This window comes from Eschrichtius robustus, chromosome 2 (genome assembly GCF_028021215.1).
Source record: "Eschrichtius robustus isolate mEscRob2 chromosome 2, mEscRob2.pri, whole genome shotgun sequence".
Lineage (NCBI taxonomy): Eukaryota > Metazoa > Chordata > Mammalia > Artiodactyla > Eschrichtiidae > Eschrichtius > Eschrichtius robustus.
In genome coordinates, this window is record NC_090825.1 from 150,452,662 (window position 1) to 150,472,907 (window position 20,246).

The 20,246-nt window shown below is 49.1% G+C and overlaps 1 protein-coding gene across 1 annotated transcript in view; it reads left to right on the forward strand.

Annotated features, from left to right (window-relative positions):
* Positions 1–2,104: 2,104 nt before the first annotated feature.
* The window catches only part of LOC137758962 (uncharacterized), a 42,361-nt gene continuing 24,219 nt past the window's right edge, over positions 2,105–20,246 (forward strand). Inside the window, exons 1-5 of the mRNA XM_068534909.1 lie at positions 2,105–2,218; positions 2,550–2,631; positions 2,673–2,853; positions 11,605–11,702; positions 14,068–14,133. Of these exons, the coding sequence (XP_068391010.1) occupies positions 2,105–2,218; positions 2,550–2,631; positions 2,673–2,853; positions 11,605–11,702; positions 14,068–14,133 (541 nt within the window). The remainder of the gene's footprint in view (positions 2,219–2,549; positions 2,632–2,672; positions 2,854–11,604; positions 11,703–14,067; positions 14,134–20,246) is intronic.

Sequence of the window (20,246 nt, forward strand, 5' to 3'; positions counted from 1 at the left end):
AGAACTCAGGCTTTGAGTCAAACAAACTCAGGTTAAGTCCCAGCTCAGCTGTCTACCAGCCTCATGACCTTGGCCAAGTTACTTAACCTCCCTAAGGTTTGTTAGCTCTGAAAAATGGGGATAGAAAAAAATAGGCAGGAATGATAAGTTGAGACAACATGTGTAAAACACTTAGTACAGTGCCTGATACCTGGGAAGGGCTGGACAAATTGAAGTTGCTATTGAAAAGAATGTCAGTTTATTCTGACCCTGGCAGCATATCCATTTCTTTTCCAACCCATCCATCTCCAGGTTGAGAACCACTGCTGAGTATTCGTAAAATTGTATTATGAGCCATTGTTTCTGTGCCATGTCTTCCTAATGTGAAATCCCGGAGGGCAGAAGCTATGTCTTAGTTCTAGATCCCCAGTACACAGCACAGTACCAGGAATAGAATCACCACTTACAAGCTGTGTGATCTTGGTCAAATGAGTCTTGCTTTTTTGGCTTCAGATATTTTTGATGTTGGGGAGAATAATACCTGCCAGATAAGACTGTTATGAATATCAAATGAGACTTTGGATGTGAAAGTGCTTTCTATGGTATGGAGAAGGGAGTTGCTGTGGTGAAAGGGGGCTGTGATTCAGGCCTGTCATCTCACAGCCACATATCTATGGCCCTCCACTTCCTCTTCTTCCCCGTCCTATGGAATATCAGTGTGACCGCCTTTCCTTAAATATTCTCAGTTAATTTACACCTAATAGAAGTTTGCACAATGACCTGCACGATAGCTCAAACCTTTCCGAGGGGAAAGGGACTATATAGATGCATTGGGGTGAGGTAAGTGCCTCTCAGAACGCTAACCACTGAGAATACTGCACGGAGTAAGACATCCACGATCTTTGCCCTATTAGAGTTTCAATCCCAGTTGAGGGAAAGTCAAGGATCAGCAAGAAAACATACAAACTTTAGAGAGTAATAATTACTAAGAAAAATGAAATAGACAATGTTAAAGATTAATTCAGAAAGCAAGCATTAGATGGCCAGAAAAGACCTCTTTAGGAGGTGACGTTTGAGCTGAAACCCAAAGGACAAGGAAGATTCAGCCACGTGAAGATCAAGGCTATGAGGGTCCCAAACAGAGAAAACAGGAAAAAAAAAAATTTTTTTGTTTAAAGCAGCTTGGGGGACTTCCCCGGTGGCTCAGTGGTTAAGAATCCGCCTGCCAGGGTTTCCCTGGTGGAGCAGTGGTTAAGAATCTGCCTGCCAATGCAGGGGACACGGGTTCAAGCCCTGGTCCGGGAAGATCCCACATGCCGCGGAGCCACTAAGCCCGTGCACCACAACCACCGAGCCTGTGCTCTAGAGCCTGCGAGCCACAACTACTGAAGCCTGCGAGCCACAACTACTGAAGCCCCAGCGCCTAGAGCCCGTGCTCTGCAACAAGAGAAGCCAACGCAATCAGAAGCCCGTGCACCACAATGCAGAGTAGCACCCGCTCACCGCAACTAGAGAAAGCCCGTGCGTAGCAACGAAGACCCAACGCAGCCAAAAACAAGTAAGTAAATAGAAAAAAAAAAAAAAAAAAAAAAGCAGCTTGGTACAAAATGGAAGTCACCGTAGGTGGAATTACTGAGTCAAGGGAGAGTCGATGGAAGGCTGCCATGTGGGGCTTCGCACGCTGTGATTTTTTAAAATAAATAAATAAATAAATATCTTCCTTTCCTTGCTCATTTGAATATACATTCATATGTTGAATATATATTGAATATACATGCATATATATTCAAATGAGCAATCACATGAAGGAAAGGAAGTCACTGTGACTTCTGTTTCTCACGTGTGCATTCACTCAGCATACATAATTAAACAATTGAACAGTTCTATTGTGCTAGGAGATGGAGATACAAAGATAAAACATGGAACCAGTTTTTATGAGCCTGGTAGCAGAGGATATAGACACGTACGTAATTACAAAGCAATGTGACGAGCAGTCTAGTAAAGGAATTTAGAGGCTGAGGGAGCTTAGAAAAGAGAGTGATTGTGCCTTAGGGATTAGGGAAATTTCCATTGAAAATGAAGACACTTTTGCTTGCAAATAAAGCATAAGTAGTAAGGGGGAAGAATGTTCCAGCCCAAAGAGCAGCAGGTGCTGAGGCACTGGGATGAGCCTGTTCAGAAGCAGTGGTCATCTGTCCTGATGGGGGCACAGTTGGAGAGGAGGCCCTGGGTCTTCCTGGTAAAGGATCTTGAAACGGCACTCCAAAGAGCTTGCATTTTATTATAGATACACGGTATATATGGAAGGTTTCGAAAGCTCTCTCTAGGGAATGATAGCTGACGGACTGGGGTTAGGTACTAGAGGCAGTTGGACCACTGAGTGGAGTTTGCAACAGAGCAGGTACAAGATCTGCATCTGGTCACTGGTCACAGAAATGGAGAGGGAGGGAGAGATATTTGCAAGGCAGGATGCCCTTTGTCCCTTAAGTAACAGGACCCTGTTAGTCTCCAAACTTCAGGGCAGAAACGACTGTATGGGGAACTCCCCCATGCCTCCCTCTCGGTTTCAGACACCTCTGCTGGCGCCCTCTCTCGTCCCCGTCGCCAGCCCCCGCCTCCTTTCTCAGGAAGCTTGGGTCTCCCTGGGAGCGGGTCTGCCCCTGGGGAAGGCCTCTCGGCTCTGTGCCCTGCAGCCCGACTGACATTCGGAGCGGATCGAAGAGGGGCTCGGCGGCCCCTGCGTGCACTTGTGCTAGCCCGGGCAGGAGGGAGCGCCTCTGCGGAGGAGCCCAGGAAGTGGGGGAGGGAGAGACGCGCCAGAACCTCGGTCCCGGGCGCCCTGGTCGGCCGCGGAGGAGCTGCAGCCTCCAACAGGTTCGTAGAACGCGCGCTCGCTCTCCGTCGCTGAGCCGCCGCCTCCTCCGCTGCAGCAGGTTCGCCGGAGGGACCCTAGCCGTAGGCCGCGCGCTGCGGAGCTCCCTGAGGGCGGCGTCCTCCGCCCTCCTCCCTTCTCCCAGTAGCTCTCAGCTGCCGCCGCCTCTTCCGGGGCGAGGAGGAGGGAACCCCAGGCTCCATATCGCTCCAGCACCACCTCAGCGACAGCTCCCGCTCCCAGCGTGGTACCGTCCCCGGGTCAGCACTTGCACAGGCGGACAGCGGCCGCCCGGGCGGCTCCTCTCCTCTTTCGGTTCTGGTTCAGTACCGCGGCGGCGGAGGACAGTCCCTGGCCCCCTCCGGCTCCGCTCTCCGCGGCAGCACCGCGGCGGCGGACAGGTCTTTCCGGGCTCCAGCTTCGCAGCGAGCCGCGAACAAAGACAAAGGGGCCGGAGCCTCCCGCGCTCCCTGGGAGTGGGTGGTCGACGCGATGGGGGGATGTCGACTTCCCCCAGAGCAGTGTCAGGGGCGAGCTGGGGAGGAGGGGCCTAGTCACATTCGCGCGTCTCTGGCTTAGGTCTGCGGTTCACCAAGGCCTGGCCGTGCAATGGCGGGTCCCAGCTGGAAGTCGGAAAGAGGGTGGGAGGGGAGACAGGCGCGGAAGGGTCCCGGGCTGCAGTTGGGCGGGCTAGGCCTAGGCTAGGAGGAAGGAGTGCGCCGCCCCCTTTTTCCTCCAAGCCCCCACCCCTAGCTCAGGACCACGGACTTCCTTCGGAGAACCTAACGCAGATGCCTGAGGCTGGCAGCTGCGATCACTGACTCTGGCTGTCCCCGGAACATCCCTAGAAAGTGTGAGCCTGACTTTCCGTGGGGGGAGGGGGCCGAGAAACGGCGGGGAAGCCTCACGAAGCCTCACGGCAGCTACATGCTCCCCCTCCCTCCTGCCTAGGGTTCCGCCCCCACCTCCAGAGTGAAGCCCGCAAGGAAAGAAGGGAGAAGGAGGGGACCTGGGCAACAGGTTGTGAACACGGCTTGGCTCTGGGAGGCTGCAAGTAGCAAGAAAAGAGGTTGAGAAGCTGGGAGGTGCCCGAACAGGGAGGCCAGTTCAGAGGCAGGAGACCAAACGTGGAAAGAGGAAACGTTTTCTCTGCTAGCTGAAGCTGGGAGGGCCCTTGAATCACGTGATCCTCTCGCTCACTGATCGTCTCACTGGGAGATGGGAAGACTGAGCTTAGGGGGCAGAGGTAATTTGCCCAAGGTCACTCAGCAATTTAGTAGCAGAATTGAGCCTCAAGTTCAGGCTCCCAAAATCCTGGACCTGTTATGCTAAGACTCGTAGATAAGTCTTAAAAATCCCAGATGCGCAGAGAAGTAGTTTCAGTTCTGAGTCCAAATCTCAGCTCTGTCACTTACTGGCATGTGACCTTGGGAGAGTGACCTTCTGAGAAGACAGGTTAATAGTATCCACTTGTAGTGAGGATTTAACGAAATACCTATATAATGCCATTAGGGTAGTGCCTGGCAAATGGTGAGTGCTCAAAAATAATAGCTACCGTTCCTGTTATTATTCTCTCTGTAAACATGTTCTGAGGACTCTTATGTGCACTGGCTGTGAACTGGGGAGATAGAGACGTGTCCTGAAAAGGACACAGACCAGCACAGGAAGCAGAAAAGAAAACAACTGCAATATGATGTGATACGTGCTATAATCAAGGTGCGTATACAAGGCTGTGAGATCACAGAGGCAGGAGTGATGAACTGTGAGGGAAGGAGGAATACTACCTTGGACAGATGGAACAGTGTGTAAAGGCCTAGAAGTGTGACATCACAGGCAGCAAGGTGGTATCACTGTGCCAGAGGGCCCTCAGGATGGGGACTATGAAATGGGAGTGGAGAGAGAGCTGGAGTCAGTCTCCAAAGGGCCTTTGGTGATGAAATATTTCAAACACATTTTTTAAAATAGAAAGAATAATATAATAAACCCCCACGTACCCATCATTCAGCTTCAACAGTTGGCCAGTTTTGTTTCATCTATACCCACACCCACTCTCATCACACATACACGTACACACACACACACACACACACACACACACACACAGACTTATTTTGAAGCAAACCCAAGACATCGTATCATTTCATGCAAAAGGATTTTTAACATCAATAACAACCTCTGCCATTCGAATGCCATTCCACCTTGGAAGTCAGTAACTCAAATCATGACTTTCTCTCTTCAATATGTTCTGAACATTCCTGTCCTTAGCAGAAGGTCTTGAGAGAGGCCACACTACGGTGATATGCCACATGCATTAGAGAAACTATTTCAGAAAAAGCAATGGGTACGTCAATCCTCAACAGATTTTACCAAGCCAGAATGATCTCCACTACCTACACTGTGGTTACAGGCCAGTGACTAGTGGCAAGGCTGATCAAAAGACAAATTGAGCCCCATAAAGAAAAAGAAAAGTAATCTGGATCATAAGCTCATGAATATAGAAAGTGTGAAGTCATGGAAATCATTGATTTGGAAATCATCCAACCCAACAGCTACATTTTACAGATGAGGAAGATAAGGGTCAGAGATGGGGAGGAACGTATCCAAATTTCCATAGGACCGAGACAGAGCCAAGACTTTGAACTTAGAATCAACTGTTCTATTCAGGTCACCATTTTGCCGGGAAGACTAAATGTTAGACTTTCTCAGCCCCTACACTTGGGATGCCATTTCCTTCCCCATCTCAAAGAAGCTGGAAGGAAGAGGCAAAAGTGGGGCAGGAAGGGTCCTTCCTGGTTCTCAAGAGGATGACGATGTGTGGCAGTTGGTCTCTGAGGTACCCTGACAAATTTCCCTCCTGTATCCTTTTGGAGAAAGTTGAGGATGGTGGTACCTCTATTCTGGCTGCTGCACATTAGCAATGGCTCTGCAGTCAGGCACCCAGACCTTATTTCTGTGCATTTTTGTCCATCCTGCTTGCTTTAACCAGAAGCATGTGAAGCCTTTCTTTTCCCATTTGCCCTGAATTTGGCTGCACGTCCTTCTAGGCTGCAGACGGCCACTCCTTTGAGGTGTTAAATGAGGCCCAGGCCCTGGCAGGACTCAGAGCTCTTGTGCCTTCCTGGAGCATCACGTATCTCCTGTTACTAATGAAATGTGACGGCCGTGACGGGTGTGTGTGCTCCCATTGGGCTCTGGGCACTTCTCAAGTCAGCATTCTTGCTTTTCAGGGATATCCCTGCCTGCAAAATGGTGAGGACAATATCTCACAAGTTTCCTTGAGTCTTAGGGAGACAAATTAAAACGTGTGTAAGAAGTTCTAAGCATCCCTGATAAAGCGAAGTCAGTAGAGAATAGTCAATAAATTTGCCTTATTTCTGAGAGTATGATTGCAGGTAAGACATAGGAAGGTGATAAAGGTAGTGAATTTCAGCTTGTGAAATTATCTCAGCTTTTAGCCTGAGATGAGACCAATTTTGATATATTATATTATCTGGGCCTAGTTGAATTGTAGGATCCCAAAGGGACCTTGGAGAGCATCTAATCTTCCTTCAACACGTGCTTATTGAGTGGCTATGATGTCAGGTACTGTTCCAGGTGTTGAACAAGACACCCCAGACCCCTGCTCTCATGGGGTTTACAGACTTGCAGTAGACACAGTCATTAACAACAATTAAAAGGTAAATATGAAAACATTTAAGTAAACAAACAAACAATAGGGGAAGTCTGTCTGCAATGGTGACATGGAACTGAGGTCCAAATTACAAAAAGTCAGTCATGTGTGGATGTGGGGTGAAACACTCCAGGCAGAGGAAATAGCTTTGGCAGAGGCGCTACTGAGAGCCTGGACTGTCTGGGGACAGAGAGGAGGCCAGTGTGACTGGAGCAGAGTGAGTGAGAAGGAGAGTGGCAGCAGACGAGGGCAGGGAGAAGGCAGGGACCAGACCATGCAAAGCCTTCTAAATGCAATGGATTGTCACTGGATGGGTTAAGCAGGGGACTGATATAAACTGGTTTGTTTTTAAAACTGCCGCTGGTTGCTGCATGGAGAGTGGATGATATGGGGATGCTGGGCTGGGCAAGAGGGGGTAGGAAGTGTGAGATGCAGCCTCCCCCACTGAGGTGTTCAGCATCCAGCAGAGAAGACAATACACAAACCAGAACAGCAGTATTCCACGGGAAGGGCTGCTGTGGGGAGAGATGTGCAAGGCATTGTGGGAACCAAGAGACAAGAAGAATTCATTCAGCCTGGGGGGCATCAGGGAAGGCTTCCTGGAAGTGGGCAATGGCTGTTGAATTGTATCTAGAAAAGGAGAGTAGTAGGGCTGGTGTCCAACACAGACAGAGAAGTAACATAGCAGCAGTGGAGTGCATGGGGTGGGAACCGGGCTGCCTGTGTCCAAATCCCAGCCATACCATCTAGCAGCTGCGTGCACTTAAGCAAGTTATCTACCTCTCTGTGTCTCAATGTCCTCATCTTTAAAATGGAGATGTTGAGAATCACAACACATTTCAAGGTGTTTCTGTGAGGATTAAACAACTTAAAATCTGTGAAGCATTTAGACAGCGCCTGGCACTTAGAAATCGACAAATGAGTGTTGGTTAAATAAAAATGGAGCAAAATGGGGGTGGGAGAGCAGGAAGCATGTGCTGAAGAAGGTAGACTAGAGTCCAGAGCTCAGGGCCTTGAAGATCAGGCCAGAGATACCCATCTTGCTTTTTTTGCAACGAGGGGCCATCAAAGGCTCTTAAGCATGGGGATTAGGGGTAGTGAATAAGCTAAGACCCAAAGGCCCAGAGAGAATAAGGACCTACCCAGAGTCACACAGCCAGTTACTGGACACTGTCATCTGTCTCCCCTACAGATCCATTATTGTAGGAGGGCAAGGGCAGTATATATTTTGTTCCCCCATTGCAGCCTTGGGGTTAGAAGAATGCCTAGGATATTCTCAGTAAATATTTATGGATGCATTGCTGAATCAATGACCAAATAAGTCAGGGGAAGTCAGAACCCTTGAATCCTCAAGAAGGTCAGTACATTTTGGACAGCGGAGAAACTGCTCTCAGGAAAATGGATCAAATTCCTGGAGATGTTGACTGGGGCCCTTCCAAACCCCAGCTTCTCCTGTGACAGAGACACTGCCGCCCGCACTCCCCCAGGTGCCCCCTCAAGCAGCAGCAAGCATTGCTGCATAGGGTTCAGAAGTTAATCTTGGTAAAGTGCCTGGAAGATGAGAACTGTTCCCCTGACATTCAGCGTGGTAATTGCCAATGAGGAGAAAATGTATGTCTCTATTGGCAAGAGGCAGGACTTTGTGTTCCACAAAAACCAGCCATTAGAATTCCTGTCTCTGACTTGTCAGATAGCTGTGACAGCCGGGCGGGCAAGTAGGGTCTTGCAGTTCAAGCAGCAGATGACAAGAGACTCAGAGGCACTCAGATCCAGCTCTCACGTTGCTGACCGCCTACTCCGAGCCGGGCATGGGACCAGGCACTTCTCCAAATTGGAGAGAATCCTAGCCCCGGCACTTCCAAGCTGGGTGGTCTTGGGCAAGTCCCTGCACTTCTCTGAGCTTCAAGTTCATCAGATATAAAATGGGGATAATACAGCCGGCCCGCCTGGGTCATTTTCTTTTGATTCTGACAATGTGGGGTTAGGGTTGTTACCTCATTTCACAAGTGTGGAAACTGAAGCTCAGCATGTGGCTCATTGATTCCTCAATACTCACTGAGCACCCATGATGGGCCAGTAACTATTGCAGGAGCTGGAGAGACAATGAAGAAAAAGATAGACAAGATACAGTCCGATCTCTTGCAGAGCTCACATTCTAGTGGGGAGACAGGAAACCAGCGAGTAAACAAATATAATTCCACCAAGTTATATAAGTGCTTGGAAGGAAATAAAAGAGGGAGTGTGCTAAGGAGGGTGGGGGCTGCTTACATAAGGCAGGCAGAGGAGACTTGAAGGAAGCTGACATCTGGATGGGGAGACAGAGCTGGCCATGAAACGAATGTCCAGGCAGAAAGTGCAAAGGTCCTGGGGTAGGAATAAGCCTGACGAGGTCACAGAACAGAAACCTAGTAAGTGAGGGGGAGGGTGGTAGAGAAGAGGACAGAGAGGTTGACCAGGGCCAGAGCAGGCAGGGCCTTGAAGACTCATTGAAGCAGAGGGGTGACAGAATCTATATTCTGAGTCACTTCCCTCCATCACCCCACCTGTAAGGGACCTGATGTGGCAAAGCCCGCATCAGAGTGGTCTCCTGGACCCCTTCAGGCCCACAGTCCCTGCTGCCATCTCCAGAGAAGGTCAGCCAAAGGGCAAGCAAAGTGATGGATTCCCCCGCTGGGAAATAAATCCATCAGCTGGCTGGCTGTCGCGGGGGGGGGGGGGGTGGTGGGCACCACAGTGCCTCGCAGGCAGCGTCCTAATGCCATGAGGCAGGAGAGGGAGGGAGAAGATACAGGGCCAGCCTGGGCTGGAGTGAGGCAGGTGGGAGAGGCACCGGCCTCAGGTGCAAAATGTAAGGGAATGCTAAGAAACTCAGTCATCAAGACAAATAACATCTTGTGCAATATTTTTAATAAAACTAATGCAAAAAATCCATGATGAATAAAATACAAAATATTTTCAAATAAAGACAAGATTCCGAAAGAGTCAGGTTGAGGGGTGAGTCATTCGTGTGCAGGATCTAATACCGATCCTGAGATGTTCACTCCCCTGCAGGGACACTTCCTCGGCCAGGGCCCCGTTCCCACTGGGAGCCAGCACCCAGAGCTGGTCTGTTCATGATGAACTGAAAAAACAGTTCTTAGCAGGGGGCCTCAGAGATCATTGCTAGCCTCAGTTGTGGAGCCAGAAGCCCAAGCAGGGACCACACAGCTAGGAGGCAATGCTAGGCCTGCAACCCCAGAGCACTACATAATGTCAAGCAGTTCAAACCCACGCCTTGTATGTGGTGGGACCCTGAGTAAGGCACATTGCCTCTCAAGCCTCCGGTTCCCCATCTGTGACCCTGGGGCCAATAAGACCTGATCCCCAGGATTCAATAAGATAATATTTAAAGTCCTCTAGGATCTAGCTACTCAAAGTGTGGTCCACGGACCAGAAAAGTCAGTATCTCCTGGGAGCTTATTAGAAATGGAGAATGGCAGCTGCTTCCCAGACCCACTGAATCAGAATCTGCATTTTAACAAGACACCCAGGGGATTGGCATGCCCCTGAAAGCCTGAGAAGGTGGTCAATTCTTGGCACATGGAAGGTGCTCAGTAAATGATACGGCTGCTCCTCTACCCACCAAACCCTGAGTAGATCCTGACTTCTGGCAAGAGGAAAATCCCAAGATGGAGAGACGAGATCCTGATGTGGTCACCTCGTTAAATTTTAAACGGTCTAGTTTTGAAGCCAGGGAGTCTGGCTGAGCTCCTTCCGTACATAACCATGTTGGCCCTCCATTTATGTGGAAAATGGGGATAATAATAGCAAGTATCTTAATGATTGTTGTGAAGATAAAATTATCGTCGTGCTGAAGATCAGCACAATGCTTGGCACACAGTAGGTGCTCACTAAATGCTTGCTCTTGGTGCTGGTGGTGGGAGGGGGAGGAAAGTGGGGTTCAGTATGTCATTACTGCGCACAGCTCATGTGATGAAATAGGTAACAATTGTATAGCTCTTTGCCATTTACAAAGTACTTTCATTCATACCATTTCACCTGACTCTCAACCCTTTGGGTGAGATAGCATGAGATTTATTTACTTTACAGGGGAAAATAATCTAGGCTCAGAAATGTGCAGTGACTTGTCCAAGTAAACCAGGATTTAAATCCCTGGAATCTAACACTAAAATCCATGCCAGCAACAGAGCATCCAACCAATAACCATGGAAAAGGTTAAAAGCTAGAATAACTGGAATAAGACAATATTAGACTCTAGAGATGGTGTTGTCCAATCTCCTTATTTTACCAAAGGGAAAACTACGGCCCGGGGAAGGGAAGAGCCTTGACCAAGGTCACTCCAACAGAGCACAAGCCCTGGGGTCAGAACCCAGCTCACAAGGTTCCCAGTCCAGGGTCCTGTCCAGTATCCAGACCCACGTCCCTCATCTGATAGGCCTGCCTCCACCTGATCAACCCAAGGGTGCCGGCGGCCAGGGGTGCAGGGCTAGTTCCCTGGGCAGGTCTAGTGGACAGGCGGTGTCCCAGCTCCTCCAATCAGAGGACAAGAGTGCAGAGGCTGGAGTTGCCAAGGTGAAGCCTGCAAGGTTGCTAGGACAGAGTTTGGGAGCAGTCAGGTGGCAGAGGAGGGCTCAGCTGGGGCTGGTGCTGGGCCAGAGACCGAGACCTGACGTTGCTCTTCTTGGAGCTGGGGGAGGACCTCTAACTCTACAGGGTGGGTCAGCCAATGGCAGGGTTGACTCTCACAGACAACCCCTCATCCCTACCCTCGAAACACCACCCAAGCCAGGAGGCCAGGTCGTTTCTCCCTTTATCCCGCACCTCATCAAACACAAGCCCTGCTGCTTACTCCTCCCATGCCCCTTAACCCCGTCAACTCTGGCTCCAGAAGGAGCTCTCTAGAGCGCAATGCCAAGCCCTGCAGTGCCCTCCGTCACCCTTGGGGTGAAGCCCACACCCTGCTAAATTTAGACCCTGAAACTGGTCCCAACAAACACCCAGCCTCATCTTTCTCCCCAGGGCTCTGGCCAAACCTAATCCTCCAAGTGCCTGGGTAGACCGTGCTCACTCCATGCCTTTGCAGATGCTGTTCCCTCTGCCTGGGAGACCGTCCTGCTCCACTGTCCTCTAAGCCTCAGCTCCAGACTCACCCTCTCAGAGAAGCCCACCCTGCTGCTTCAGGTGGGTGTCACATCATATTTTAACTATCCACTTTCCTGTTTGCGTCCCCCTGAGGCTAAGAGGTTTTTACCTCTCACTCCTAGAGTTAACCCATGTTCCAAATGTGCAAAATCAAGACTTCTCTGAGCCACCGCGCCCTCCTCTGTGTGATGGGGATTATGACCCTGGCCTTGCCAGGCTAATGGAGTGTTAGAGATTTTGGATGTGAAGAGCTTAACACAACACAAGTACACTGAAACTGCTGTCACTGTGCTGTTGTTTACGTCAATACCACTAACACCAGCACAGAGGGCTCACTCGTAAACGTATGCCACATGGGTCCCTCACCTGCTCAGTGACAATAATCACCATGGCTTGAAAGGGCTCTAGAAAGAGCAAAGCCCCATTCAAGTGTAAGTCGTAATAATTCTGATAGTTAACACCCTTGATTCCCACAAGCCCCTAGACCTGTGTCATTCCGACACGCTCATTCACTGAACAAAATTTATTAAGTACCTACTGTGTGCCAGGCAACATGTTAGCTCTTTGGGACTCAGCAGTAGGTAGACACGAAATACTTAATTGCAACATCTACCTTTCTTTCCTTGCCTTTTCGTTTTTTTTAATTGAAGTATAGTTGATTTACAATGTTGTGTTAATTTCTGCTGTACAGCAAAGTGACTCAGTTATACACATATAGACATTCCTTTTTATATTCTTTCCCATTATGGTTTATCCCAGGAGATTGGATAGAGTTCCCTGTGCTCTACAGTAGGACCTTGTTGTTTATCCATTCTAAATGAAAGAGTTTGCATCTACTAACCCCAAACTGCCAGTAAAGGTCAGCCTCCTGACTCAGCATGCGGGCCCTTGCCTGAGCCCAGGGAGGCTGCCATTTGCTCAGAGACGTTCCTGGTAGCCAGAAGTCTCCAACTGCGTACCCTCTTCCTCCCCACCTCCCCCCCACCCCCACCCCCCCACCCCCACCCCCCGTTGCCAGTCTGGAAACAGTAACTCTGCCCTGTTTCCAATCCAGTTGCTAGCTCTAAATTCAAACACTGTCAGCTCCCTCAGAGCAGGGAGCACGCCTGCCCTTTTCACTGCTGTGTCACCAGCATTTAGAACATGGCCTGGCACAGTCACTCAGCCTCTTATGTACTCATTCATTCACTCACTCAACAGATATTTATCAAGTCCTGCTAAGTGCCAGACTCCGGGGAACCAGCGGTGCAGCCCTGCCTCACTGAGCTCCTATCTTAGTAGAGGGATTGGGGGGCGGAGGAGATTGCGTTACGAGGTGAAGCGGAGCGGTTGAGACCGAGGGGTTAGGTGCTGTGTCACCCAGGGTGGTCCCAGAAGACCACCAGTAATGTAAAGGGCCTTGAGTCAGCTGATCTGTTGGAATCCCTGACCTGGGGCGAAGCCCCAGCCCCCACCTCCGTTGATGAGATCAGGATCTCCACCTCGTGAGTCACCGTGAGCAAGACCATGGTCATGGAAGGAAGAGAAAACATTCGCGGCGGAGGTGACAGGTGGTGCTCTGCAGGTCCCTGCAGTTGCTGAGGCCTTGGCGTCCAGCCAGGAGGGGAGCTGACTGCAGCAGGGTAGGAAGAGTGGGGCTGTGGGTGCTCGTCTGGCTCCACACTCGCCCCCGTGGGAAACTGAGCGGATAATTTCCCCTCTCGGCACTTGTGTTCTCATCTATAAAATGCACTTGAGACATTGACCTCATTCTTCCTAACTGTGTGAAAGCAAATGTAGCAAATTTGTCGAGCACTGCTCGGTCGACCAATATTTACTGGGTGCCCATTGCCTTTTCGGGAAGGCTTGGTGCCTCCCAGGAGAAAGCAGAGGACGGTAACTAGGATTTGAGAGGCTACCATACAATAGAAATCTTCACAGACATTATCTTATTTAACACCACCACCAGTAATAATAACACGCACTTAGATGGCACTTCATTATGAGGCTGGTGCTATTAGTAGCCCCATTTCATACATGAGGAAATTGAGGCTCAGAGAAATGTAATGGATTTCCCCAAAACAAGAATTCAAACCCAGATATGACTGACAGTAAATCTTATCCATTGACACCAGTCAGAGATCACAGTTAAGCCAGAAAACAGTGTGGTCAGTGGTACCATAGAAGCATTGCCTGAACCAGTGACCAAGATTGGCAACTGCTGTCAGGAGTAGGCGAGGTGGGCCCAGGGGTTGGGTCTCATGCCAAGCAGGGCCCCATCCTGCCCAGCCCTTTGCTGGAATCCAGAGGATCAGTGTGGCCTCAACAGAGTCGAGGGCATGCCCTCAGGGGGTCTGGGGTTCAGGAAGCCACTCCCCCCGCAGCTCTCTCCCCTCAGCCCTTAACACCCTCTCTCCTCCCCCAGGAAGTTGTGCGTCTCTGGCATGCTACCTGCTCTGCTCCCCCATCAGAGCTCGGCCAGGAAGCAAAGGTAAGGGTACCACCCAGGGTCACACCCATGGGTGGTGTTCAGAGTGCCCCTCACTCCTGGTGAAGGGGGCCATGATATCACTTCCCCTTTGCAGTCGCCAAGAGCACTCCTAAGTGGGAATGAGAGGGGTCAGTCTGGCAACTTGTTAGAACGGCGTCAGCTTGTGTTACAACAGAGAAACCCTTCCGAATAAGGTGCGTGCTACCTTATTCAGTCATGCTCCCCAAAAGACCTGAGGGATGGATCCCCAGTTTACTGATGAGGAAACTGAAGCACAGAGAGGGGAAACAACTTGCCCGAAGACGTACAGCTGGAAGGTGGCTAAGCCTGAATTCCAACCCACTTTTTCTTGTCTCTATCCCCAAGTGGTCTACGCACCTTGTAGGTGGTTGGTATTTGTTCGATGAACGAATGAGTGAATTAATGAATTGCCCAAGATCAATGGCAGGGCAGAGCAGGGCTGGAAGCTCGCTCTCCTCTTGCTCCCAGTTCCTATGCTTCTCTGCTGAGCTGTGGCTTTCTGCGTTGATGAGCTCAACATTCTCTTCTGCACCCTTACCCCAGGATCTCAAACATCTCATGTGTGATGTTCATTACCCCCCACCCCGCTGCAGACAAAAAGATAAAAGGTGGACCAGTCAGCCTTGGTTACTCTTCCGGGTGGCCCCCAAGCTTGGATCACACCCAGCATCCCTTCATCCAGCCACATCGCCTCTTCCCCACCACCCACTACCAGTAATCCAACGTGCATAGTTGTAAACTTGTTTCTTTAAATAAACAGTCTTGAGTTTCATACCAAATAGTCTTTTAAGAGGAGGAACGTCTCCAGGCCACCTCGTATTTAGCATACAGTGAGCCACATATTTGCACAGAGAGAGTGTGTGTGGATATAGAGATCGCCCGATCGCTATAGATATCGTTGCTCATCCAGATGGGAGCTATTTATGATGCTGAGTCACTCGCAGAGAATGCCACTGAGGGATTCCAGGCTGGGCTCAGAGCCCCAGCACCACAGACCTCATGGCTCTTTGCCTCGTCCTCACTGCTCACAAATAAGAGAGACAGAGAGAGAGAGTGGTCTCCCATCACGGGGCAGGGACAGAAGGAGATATTTTGGCCACAGTATACGAAGACTTTCTCATAATCAGTTCCTATTTCAAGCCATTGTCCTTCATCCAGAACACCACATGCTTTAAGATCATCTAGTCCAATTTCTTCATTGTATAGGAGCAAAAACTGAGACCCAGAGAGGGAAGGAAGTTGCTTAGTGTCACACACAAGTCAGTAGCAGATCTGGTCCCAGAGCTCAAATTTTCTGATTGCTATCTGGGGCTCTCTCCCAACCCCCAGCAACCTTCTTTAGTTTCTCTCCAGCGTCGTGCCATTTCAGCCCCTCAGGAGCTTCTGTTCTCTGTAAACTCGGAGCTGTCCCTGAGCACTACCTTCCCTGGGCTCCTCTAGGAGCGGAGCTGAGTCTGGCTTGTTCGGGTATCCCCCATGCTTAATGCAGGACCTGCACACACTAGGTTCTCAAAGCTTGTGCACTGGGTGTTATATAAAGCCAAACACAGTACCTATTCCCGGGGACCCCTAGTTCTCCATTTGAAAAAGCACCCATTTATCTCCACCCTCTCTTTCTTTTCTCTAAGCCAGTTCTCTATCCATGCAAAAATAGACTCCCTCCCACTCACCACCCATCTCTGCCCAATTCTATAATGAATCAATTTTATTAACAGGCTTTGGGATGGAAACTTAACAAAGGCTTTTTGTGAAAGTCACCCTTTATCTCCGTATATAGTTCACTTCTCAAAGAATTCTGCTAAACTGGTCAAATGGGATTTCGCCTTACATAAAATATTCATTAATCTACTCTTTCCCTCCCTATAGAATGTGTTTGTTAAAGTGATCTCTATCCATTATTATGGATAGAGATATGGATATTATTATCCATCTTTATCCGTTATTATGGTGATCTCTCTCCATTATTATGGATTCTGTTCAGTTGTTCTAAGAGACAGTGGGATGAGATGGGAGGGGCCTGGGCTTTGGAATTAGGACTGGGTTACATCCTAGCTGACCTCTTAATGGTTCTGCATCCACAGTGATTGCTGTGAGAATTGAATGATATAACGTCTGTAAGGTATCTTGCACATATAAGTGCTCAATATACGTTTGTGAATGAATGAATTACTCAGGACCCTTATGACTTATCATATCCTGAAGGGTGAGAGACCAACTAATGCTGCAGTCTGAAGGCTTGAAGTCAGAGAAGTTCAGGAGAGTAGTTTGAGAAGTCTTGTGAAACAGACCCCAGGGAGTAAGCTGCTGTCGCCAAGCCTGAAAGGGATGCTCTTTCTGTGGTCCCTTGTGGAAGGGATTCCCTCAGCTCGAGGAAAATTTGAGTGTTAAATCTAGGTGCAAAATAGAAAACCCCTTGAGAATAAATGTTGTGCCTTAAGCGTCAGATTCTAACTTTACCCAAACCAGAGCCTGGCTCAGGGTAGTAAGGAATAGACAAAGAGATACGCAGTAAGTATGCGTTGAGTTGGGTTGAGTTGAGCTGAGTAGAATTGACTTGTTGACTTGACTTGACTTGAATTAACTTGAGTTGTTTTGAGTTCGCTAATGGACCCAACTCTAGGGTCTACCAAGGGAGAAGCTTCCTAGAACTCGAGCTTAAATTAGACCTGGTCCCACAGCACAGGGGAGACCCTCGTGATGTTCTGGGGACGTTCAGAGCCTTCCAAAGATGAAGGCTTCTCAGAGAGGACCAGGACCATAGCCAAGACTGAGGGAAAAGGGTAGCAGTCTTGGCTTGGTCAGGGGGCACCACAAGGCTGAATGTCCTTTAGGAATCTTTAAAACTTGTTGGAACTCTGTGGGGATCTTTCCATATTTTTAGGACAACAGATTCTTCTCTTCCTGGCGAACAAAGGACCTTTGGGGGTACCCACTTCAGTGGGAGATGGCCCCTAGCTTTGAGGGAGTCAAATAAACTCCACCATGAGGGGAGAAGGCAGGCAGAGGCCAGGAGTTAGGCAGAGCCCCATACTGCAGATGCTGGCACCGTCATAAACTGGTCCTCCTGTTGGAGTGAGGGCTTAGGGATCTGAGTGAGGTATGATTCTAACTCTAGACTTCCATCAGGTAGTGGTTGCTAAAGGGAACAGTGATCCAGGAACCATAGTGGGGAATCAGACAAGACCTGTGACATCACAATACTGAGGTCAGTCAGCACCACTGGGGCTCACGTTGCTGGCTCCATCTCAGTCACTGCCCATTACAGGATACAACCAGGCATTCGAGAGAAAAAAAGAACGGAGGGTTTAAATGAGATTCAGGTGAGCAGTGGCTGCTCAAACCTTTATTGTATTCAGCTGTGTCTGTGTGTATCCATCTCCCACACTAGCTTGGGAACCCATCAGAGGCACTACATCTATTCTTCTCAGTCCTCCCTGCGCCAAAAACTCTGGGTACAGGTTAGACATCAGTGTTCAGTGAATGAATAATTAGGTCAGAGTAAGGCTTACAATGCCAGTGGAAGATTTCAAGAGGGAAAGATGGAAAATTTCAAGATTTCAAGATGGCAAAAGTCCAAAGTAAGGATGTCTAGCCAGAAAAGATAGCATAGATTCAAAAGTTGCCCCTCAGCAGTGTGGCTTACAGGAAAAATTGGACTAAATGGAGTCAAGACAGGGTGGTGGAGTGCAGGCTTAAAATAATGTTCCCCAGAGCCCCAGACTTCTGAGACAGGCTGTCAGGGGCCATCGTAGGATGAGTGTGAGCAAGAGAAGTTCCCCCAAAACAATCCCATTTAAATTTAAAAGTTGCAATTTTATCTCTTTTATATATTGGATTTCCACACACATTTTCATTTTTAAAGAAATCTTTGGATTGAAAAAATGCATTTGGGAAGCACTAGTGTTGAAATAGCCTAGGCATCTGGAGTTAGGCTGTCTGCATTCAAATCTCAGCCCCAAGCCTTTCCACCTATGGGACTTCAGGAAGGGACCCCTTTGAGCCTCCACATTCTTATCTATAAACCATCCTTCCAGCGATGTGTGAACATTAACTAGGATGCTACAGTATCTCCCAAAGGCTGGCATGTGTGTGATTGATGGTGTGCACAATGGTTTTAGGTGGTATATGGATGAACATTTATTATTTTAATAGCTCACAATTGATGCGTGTTAGAAAAACATAAGCAGCACATTAGACTCCATGATTTATGGAACTAATACAGCATTTCCTTTTAAAATAAAATTCTGTGCTTTTTGAAAGGCAAATTGATTTAAAGAAAAACACTAAGTAAATGAATAGTACTAATACAGCAGAAATCATGACGGTGGTACATGAATGACCGAAATGCGGGAAAAATTGAGATAATCTATAGAAAACACCCCTCACAGTGTCTGTCATTTAGGAAGGGCCCAAAAAGTTTAGTTCTTGTACCCTTCTCTCCATTTTAACTTGCTGGGATGGCTGAGCCTAGGATCAAGCTCATCCACTGGGGCAAAGTAGACGCCCAGGCCTGGTCAGTCTGGAATACAGTGTGTGGTGGGCATGGGGCAGGCAGCAGTGGTCAATTTGGAGCAGACAGCAGTGGTCAAGTCCAGGAGGGGAGCAGTGGTCAGGTCCTGGCAGCCAGCTGGCCACAGGATCTTGAAGCAGGCAGAGGCTGTTGAAGCATCAGCCAGAGGCACCAACCATGAGTGGTCTGTGAGATCACTTGAAGAGTTATTCAGGAACAAGTCAAATACCACTGGGAGAGAGTTACTTCTTCCTTTTTCGGTTGATTCCATCAAGGAGAAAGTCTCCGTTGGAGGTTAGCATCTCCTTGAGGCCTCTCTAACACTTGCTGATCTTCCTTTTCAACACAGAAGCCCAGCCTTCAGTTGGCAAGAGTATCTAGCTAAAAATGAATAACAATGTTGTATTTTCCATGTATTTATTTTTACCGTTACCTTCCATGTATAGAACACGATACAGGTGTTCTGTTCGTGAGAATGATCTCATGTTCCCTTTTCAAATATAGGTATTAAAGGTTAAAAAGTGAGTGTGTTACTTCTGTTCAGCATAAAGTGAATAATAGTACAAGCAGGATATATACATAGAAACAGATAAAGGCGGTCCTTGACCAAGAGGAAATCCATCCTGGCAGAGGCACAGCTCTAGAGAGCCCATGCTGGGCCCACAGGCGGGATGTCTCCCGACTCAGTCACAAGCTTTGGGGCAAGTTTTGTCCTGGGGAGGGCAAACAAGGCCCCCTCCTAAGCAGGAGTCAGATTGCTGGGCTCCCAGACCCTGAGCTCCCAGAATGAGCCGGAGGTCCAGGGACCAGGGCAGCGACAGGCCAGCAGTCAGTGTAGTCAGGTCTGCCCCCAGAGGGTGGGTCTGGAAGGGATCCCAGGCCTCTGGTTTCCAGTGAGGCTGGGCCTGCAAAGGATGACCCAGTGGCTCCGGCAGAGAGGGAGGAAGGAACTGAGGATCAGGAACAGGCAAGGCCTGACTCCACAGAATCTGGTGTGAACCCAGACTAGTCACACCAGCCTTTGAGAGGGGCTGTGTATGACTTAGGGTGTGTTGGTAGCAAGCAACAGAAACCAAATCTGCCCCACTCAAACAGAAGCAGGGGTTTTTAAAAGATTATCAGATAGCACCCAGAATCAAAAGGCAGGCTGGCGGTCAGGCTCAGAAAAGGAGAGGAACCAGAGCCGACCAGGAGTTTGGGAGCAGGAACTGAGGCCATTTTTTTTTTTTCAAAGTTCCCCTTTGGGTTACATCAGCCACAACTGCTTTTTCGTCTTTGCCTCAGTCTTCTCGTGCTTCACAGCCCCAGGAGGAGCACCAGCTAGCCTGGCACGTGTCCTTTGTCCTCCTCTTGGCCAACAGAGAGCATGGAGGCTTCATTAGACTCCCTCCAAGTTTGAACACTGAGGAAGGGGTGTTTCCCGAAAAGAAAATCAAGGGGCTGTTACTAAAAGGAAGAGGAATGGATTCTGAGTAGCCAAAACCAGCAAATGTCTACTACAAGGAGCTGGGAAGGGGCAGGGAGGTGCAGGCTATGTGGTCCCCTGGGCCTGACTCTCTGGGATCCTGACTAGGGCTTCCTT